This window comes from Rutidosis leptorrhynchoides, chromosome 7, assembly GCF_046630445.1.
Source record: "Rutidosis leptorrhynchoides isolate AG116_Rl617_1_P2 chromosome 7, CSIRO_AGI_Rlap_v1, whole genome shotgun sequence".
Classification (NCBI taxonomy): Eukaryota; Viridiplantae; Streptophyta; class Magnoliopsida; order Asterales; family Asteraceae; genus Rutidosis; species Rutidosis leptorrhynchoides.
The window spans coordinates 314,316,432-314,323,156 of NC_092339.1; the positions used below are offsets into that span (position 1 = coordinate 314,316,432).

The following is a 6,725-nucleotide window of genomic DNA, read 5'->3' on the forward strand; positions in this document are numbered from 1 at the left end:
CATTTTAGTAATTTACATTGAAATAGTGTATAGTGAGAGCCATTTTTTTCATCTTGAAGATACTTTAGTATTTGTCTATAGCACATGCATGAGCAAATAAATATCTCCAAACTAAAACTAAAACTGCAACCATAAATTTTTTTTTTTTTTTTTTTTTTTTTTTTTTTGGGTAACGGTGGAACCCCAACTACGAAGCAGGCACATTGGCCCCAACGCAGCGGGTAAACCCCCGGGTAAACCGCAAGCCGACCCTCCACGGTTACCAGGTAAAGCATCCTCAGGTGAGCTCCCTTTTTGAACGAGATGGCAGTGTCAAGAATCGAACCCGGGTGGCTCCCTTCACTGGAAGTGTCGGTGGCCATCAGCCTGGATGGTTACAACCATAAACTTTAAAGTAACTAGTTTTGTTCCCTCAAGTGGTCTTCTAATTCAACTTAACTTCACAATTATCTCACATTCAGGTAGTCTATAAATAACCAAAACTAATACCTAGAATCATATCAACAGTTCAATGGAATTTCTTCTTCAATTTCTTATTGTGTCATTTCCTCTTATATTTCTCCTCTACCTTCTTCCTAAAATCATCAAAAACAATTCAAGATTATACGCACCGGGCCCTTTTGCACTACCCTTCATCGGAAACTTGCACCAAATCGATTACAAAAGCCTGCATACTTCCCTATGGAACATATCCAAATCCTATGGTCCGATTGTATCTCTCCGTATTGGTTTTATGCCAGCTATTGTTGTTTCATCAGCAAGTGTAGCAAAAGATGTCTTAAAAACCCAAGATATGATCTTTTGTAGTAGGCCTCCATTGCTAGCCCTACAAAAGTTCTCTTATAATGGCATAGATGTCGCATTGTCGTCATACAACAAGAATTGGAGTGAGATGAGAAAGATCATTACCATTCACTTGTTAAACCAAAAAAGGGTACAGTCTTTAAGATATATTCGCGAAGACGAAGTCCTACGTACCATGAACAAGATACATGGGTTAGCACTTTCTTCTAACCGTGTAAACTTGAGTGAACTCTTGCAAAGTGCAACCAACAATGTTATGATTCGAATGAGTTTTGGCAAGAGGTATGAAGATGGACATGAGCATAAGAAGATTCTTAGACTACTTGATGACCTTCAAGGGATGATAACTGACTTTTTTATTACAGATTGTTGGCCCGGTTTGCCATTTGCCGGTCTAATTGATAAGTTAACCGGCAAGATGGGCCGGCTAGATAAGTGTTTTCAGAATTTGGACATGTTTTATCAAGAACTAATTGAGGAACATCTCAAACCTCAAAACATGAAGTCTAACGAGGAAGACCATGATATTATTGATGTTTTAATTCAACACATGAAAAATCCAGACTTGAATACGTTAGAGCTCACTTACAATCACATCAAAGCCATAATATTGGTAAGGAATATGTTCACTTCTTTTGTCAAAATAAGATGTTATATTCAATCACATTTTTTGTACATTCTCATAGTTCAATTTACAAAGGAAAAAGTTCAAAACGGTCATTGTGATAACACAGTTATGGCACGCACATCTGAATACTCTCGTTCCTCGAGTAGTGAAATGATTATTTACACATTCGTACGTTTGGGTACTATTGTTGTTGTTATTTATGTTCTGTTGGTAGTTGAGAAAAGCTTATCCGTTTATCATTTTTTTTATTTATCGTTTAATTATAAAAGTTTTATTACAATGTGTCGATATTTTATTCTTCTTTTAGGATATATTGGCTGCTGGAACGGATACTAGTGCGGCTACGTTGACATGGGGGATGACAACACTAATAAAGCACCCCGAAGTAATGAAAAAAGCACAAGAAGAAGTGAGAAGTGTGGTTGGAAAGAACAACAAAGTAGTTGAAGATGATCTTCGAAAACTTACGTATCTAAAGGCGGTGATAAAAGAGGTGATGAGATTATACCCTCCAACTCCTCTTATACCTCGCGAAACATTAAAAGAAACTATCTTACATGGTTATAAGATCGAGTCGAAAACCCTAGTCTACATAAATACTTGGGCTATTGGAAGAGACCCGGAGTCTTGGAAGGACCCAGAGGAGTCCTTGCCTGAGAGATTTTTGGGTAGTGATATTGACTTTAAAGGGAACAATTTTGAGTTGGTTCCGTTTGGAGCTGGTCGAAGAATTTGCCCTGGAATGTCTGTGGGAGTAATGGTGATTGAACTATTTCTTGCTAATCTTCTTTACTTGTTTGATTGGAGTTTGCCAGATGATATGACGAGTGAAGATATAGACTTTGAGACTAAGCCTGGCTTAACAATGCACAAGAAAAATGCCCTTAATCTTTTAGCATGTGTTCATCATTAAATAGCTAAGTTGTAATTTCTTTTTTAAACATAATGTACTTGAAATACCTATATCTATGTTATAACTTTTTTAACTTATTTGAATTTCGTGTTATATATATATATATAATCTGAAAAGAATTACGAGATACCCCACGCATTCCAACGGGAAGTTATTATATTATATTATACCTACATACTAAAAGGTACGTCAAAATCCGTCGTTTCAGTTGTTTCGAAAATTCGTTTTGAGTTCGCGTTCACACCCTCAAATTTGACTCAATTTACACAACGACCTCAGGGGTAGAAAGTGTAAATATATAATTTTATTAAAATAAAAGAAACTAATTCCACCCGAATTTTTAACGGGCCCTATCTTCTTGCTCGGTGCGAGTTAAATTTTTCGGTGACAACCGTTCAACTCGAAATAATTTTACGAACACAACGCGACTAGCTATACGTGAAACGGACATCGGTTAAAAAACACTAAATATTTCGGGCTATATTTCATACATATACATACACGTACAACAAACAACCCAACCTATTAGATATATTAGGTACCAAACAACGTATATCCAAATTCGTCGCGCGTTGAATACAACCGCAGCAACGCGCGGTCGAATTTTTTTCTAGTTATGCTCACAAATTGAAACTTGTTATAATGATACATTGAAAAAAAAAAAAAAAAAAAAAAAAAAAAAAAAAAAAAAAAAAACAGTGGGCGAGGGCACGTGCATTTAGTGGACATATTTTTAACTGCTTCTGAAAAGTTCTCAAATGGGTGGCTTCCCATATTTTGCATTTGAAAGCAAATTCCTGATAACTACAGCAACATTTAAACCTATAGTTAGTTGTGTTAGTAGACTTTTGGATTGCCTCATCATTTATTAGATAGTCCTGAATTATGTTTTGCCATGCTTGTCTGCTTGGTAAGCATGTTCGACTTCCGTTTTATCCCTCGGTTTCTCATGTTACCTCTTGCTTTGACATTGTTCACTCCGATTTGTGGACGTCTCCGCTTCCGAGTCCAAGTGGTATTAAATATTATGTTATATTTTTAGACCATTTTTCTCACTATCTTTGGGTATTTCCTTTGCATAAAAAGTCAGACGCGTATGCTAAATTTGTTCTTTTCCGCTCCTTTGTTTTTTTTTTTTTTTTTTTGAAAGGCAAGCTTGCATCAGTCCGGACCGAAGCCTAGTCATCATTTGCACACACACGCGCGCTTTCGGGCAGGAAACCCGAACAACCCGAACAACACTCCTTTGTTAAAACCCAATTTAATCGTGAAATAAAAGCATTCCAATGTGACCTTGGCAGTGAGTTCGACAATCATTCCATCCACCAGCTTTTTCAGTCTAACGGCATCCACATTCGCTTCTCTTGTCCTCAAACATCCCAACAAAATGGAAAATTCGAGCGCATGATTCGAACAATTAACAACCTCATTCGTACTCTTCTTTTCCAGGCGCACTTGCCCCCTTCTTTTTGGGTCGAGGCACTTCATATGGCCGCTCACTTTCTCAATATTCTTCCTTCGTCTACCATTAACCATGAGATTCCTCACACTCGTTTATATAAATCCCAACCTAACTACACCTTCCTTCGCGTTTTCGGTTGTCTTTGTTACCCTCATCTAAACAACACCCATAAACTAGCCCCTCGATCCACACCTTGCATTTTTCTCGGTTACCCCTCTAACCATCGCGGATACTGCTGTCTTGACCTTGCAACAAACAAAATCATCATCTCTAGGCATGTCACTTTTGATGAAACTGTCTTTCCATATGGCTCTATGACCCCTACTCGGTCACCATCATATTCTTTCCTAGATTCTCTTACCACTCCGTTAACCACCTCCACAAGTGACCAACCAGCAGAACAACCCATACCAATGCCATCACCACCTCCACCCTCACCTCCACCTCCACGTCCCATACCCCCCCCCCCCCACTACACCTTCCACACAGTCCTCACCATCCTCTGTTCCTCACCCTACTTCTCATACTTATGAGCCAAACCCACCTCCCGTACCTACTCATCCAATGGTCACCCGCTCTCGAGCTGGTATTACGCGACCTGTCCAACGTTTGAATCTTAATGTTTCTACCATTTCTCCAATTCCTAAATCTTACCCACAAGCTCTTAACGATCCTAACTGAAAAGTGCTATGCGCGATGAATATAATGCTTTGATTAAAAATCATACTTGGACCCTTGTGCCCCGACCAATGGACGCTAACATTGTTCGTTCTATGTGGCTCTTTCGACATAAGTATAACGCAGATGGTACTTTGAGTCGTTACAAAGCGAGCCTTGTTGCTAATGGGCGCAGCCAGCAGATTGGGATCGATTGTGATGAAACTTTCAGCCCAGTTGTTAAGCCAGCTACTATACGCACAGTTCTTAGCCTGGCTCTTTCCAGAAAATTGGCCTATCCATCAACTTGATGTTAAAAACGCGTTTCTTAACGGTGATCTTGTTGAGACTATCTATATGCATCAGCATCTAGGTTTCGGGACCCGAAACACCCGGACTATGTTTGCCTTTTGCAGAAGTCTCTATATGGCCTCAAACAGGCCCCCGGTGCTTGGTTTCAACGTTTTGCTGGTTATGCTACTCGAGCAGGTTTTGTTCACAGTCATTGCGACTCTTCGTTATTCATATATCAACAGGGATCAGAGATGACTTATTTACTGTTGTATGTTGACGATATTGTTCTAACAGCTTCCTCTCCTGCTTTTCTTCGACGGATTATTCAGTCTTTGCATCAAAAATTCTCTATGATAGATTTGGGCCCGTTAAATTACTTCTTGGGGATTTCAGTGATGCGTAACTCTACTAGCATGTTTCTTTCTCAGAGAAAATACGCTACTGAGATTCTAGAGCGCGCCGGTATGCTTAATTGTAAACCTTGTCGGACTCCAATGGAAACTAATTCTAAGCTTGGGACTAATGGTCCAGCCGTATCTGACCCCACATTGTATCGGAGTCTTGCTGGCGTACTTCAGTATCTCACATTTACTCGTCCAGATATTACTTATGGTGTGCAACAGCTATGTATATTCATGCATGATCCTCGAGAGCCCCATTTAGCAGCTCTTCGACGGATTCTCCGCTACATTCGAGGGACTCTTGATCTTGGTTTACAGTTGTTTGCTTCCTCGACTGCTTCCCTTGTGGCTTATTCAGATGCTGATTGGGCAGGATGCCCCTCCACACGTAGATCTACGTCCGGTTATTGTGTTTTTCTTGGAAATAACTTGTATCTTGGTCATCTAAGCGACAACACACACCTTCTAGATCTAGTGTGGAGGCAGAGTATCGGGGTGTTGCTAATGCGGTTGCTAAAACTTGTTGGCTACGGAATCTTCTTCGCGAGCTTCATTGTCCGCTATTCTCGGCCACTATGGTATACTGTGATAATGTGAGTGCTGTTTACCTCTCATCAAACCCAGTCCAAAATCAACGAACAAAGCACATTGAGATTGATATTCACTTTGTTCGTGATCTGGTTGCTACGGGATAGGTTCGAGTTCTTCATGTCCCATCTCGGTATCAATATGCGGACATTTTTACTAAGGGTCTACCTTCATGCTTATTTGAGGAGTTTCGTTCCAGCTTGACCGTCCGTTCCACTCCCGCTCCCACTGCGGGGGGCTGTTAGTAGACTTTTGGATTGCCTCATCATTTTTAGATAGTCCTTTGGCTTGTCATCTTTGTTCCTATATATATGTATTGGATTGTATTGTTGATTCAAGAAAGACAAATATAAATCCTTTTCAAGTTGCACCGTAATCGCAAACAACAGCCTTCAAGCTAAAACTAAAAACCTTTTCAACTCGAAGAATATAGATATTTAGACAACTTACTACCACTTGCAATTTTTTCTCTAAAGCGTGATTTAGTACATTAGGACTTCAAAAGTTCACATGCTCTACATTAAATGTAATTCCATAAAGATTAACCATTTCATACTTTTCATTAAGAAATGAATTGAAACGCTACCAGGTCCGTTGCAAAGCCTAGTACACGTTTATAAACCATGAGAAAATATTTAAAAGATTGTCAACCTAAATGAATGAGGGCTTTTTACTTTCGATTTGATTTGTTTCTGTACATCACTTAATTCAATAATTAAAATTACTGTTTCTGTACATCACTTAATTCAATAATTAAAATTACTATTTCTTTGTAACTTAATGACCCAATTACTAATTAGGGGTGATTTTTGTTTTGTTAGAAAAGTATATGTACCTTTTTAAATGTTCTTCCCACTCTATGCTTTTCTCTCTCCTTTTGTATTCTCTTAATATTATTTCAGAAAGCACCAATTTATAGATACTGTACGTACAAATAAGAACAAAATAATACAAAATTCAATATGCTTGAATTTATGA

General features: G+C 38.8%; 2 protein-coding genes across 2 annotated transcripts; both read left to right on the forward strand.

Moving 5' to 3' along the window:
- The first annotated feature begins 511 nt into the window (after positions 1-511).
- On the forward strand, positions 512-2,385 carry LOC139858302 (6,7,8-trihydroxycoumarin synthase-like). The gene is made up of 2 exons (XM_071847159.1): positions 512-1,417; positions 1,740-2,385. Exons 1-2 carry the CDS (start codon positions 512-514, stop codon positions 2,343-2,345), a joined length of 1,512 nt encoding a protein of 503 aa, XP_071703260.1. The 3' UTR covers positions 2,346-2,385.
- A 2,111-nt stretch (positions 2,386-4,496) lies between these two features.
- LOC139860185 (uncharacterized mitochondrial protein AtMg00810-like) lies at positions 4,497-5,756 on the forward strand. Its single transcript, XM_071848958.1, has 2 exons — positions 4,497-4,727; positions 4,905-5,756. The coding sequence occupies exons 1-2, from the start codon at positions 4,497-4,499 to the stop codon at positions 5,754-5,756; spliced, it is 1,083 nt and encodes a 360-aa protein (XP_071705059.1).
- Positions 5,757-6,725: the final 969 nt, after the last annotated feature.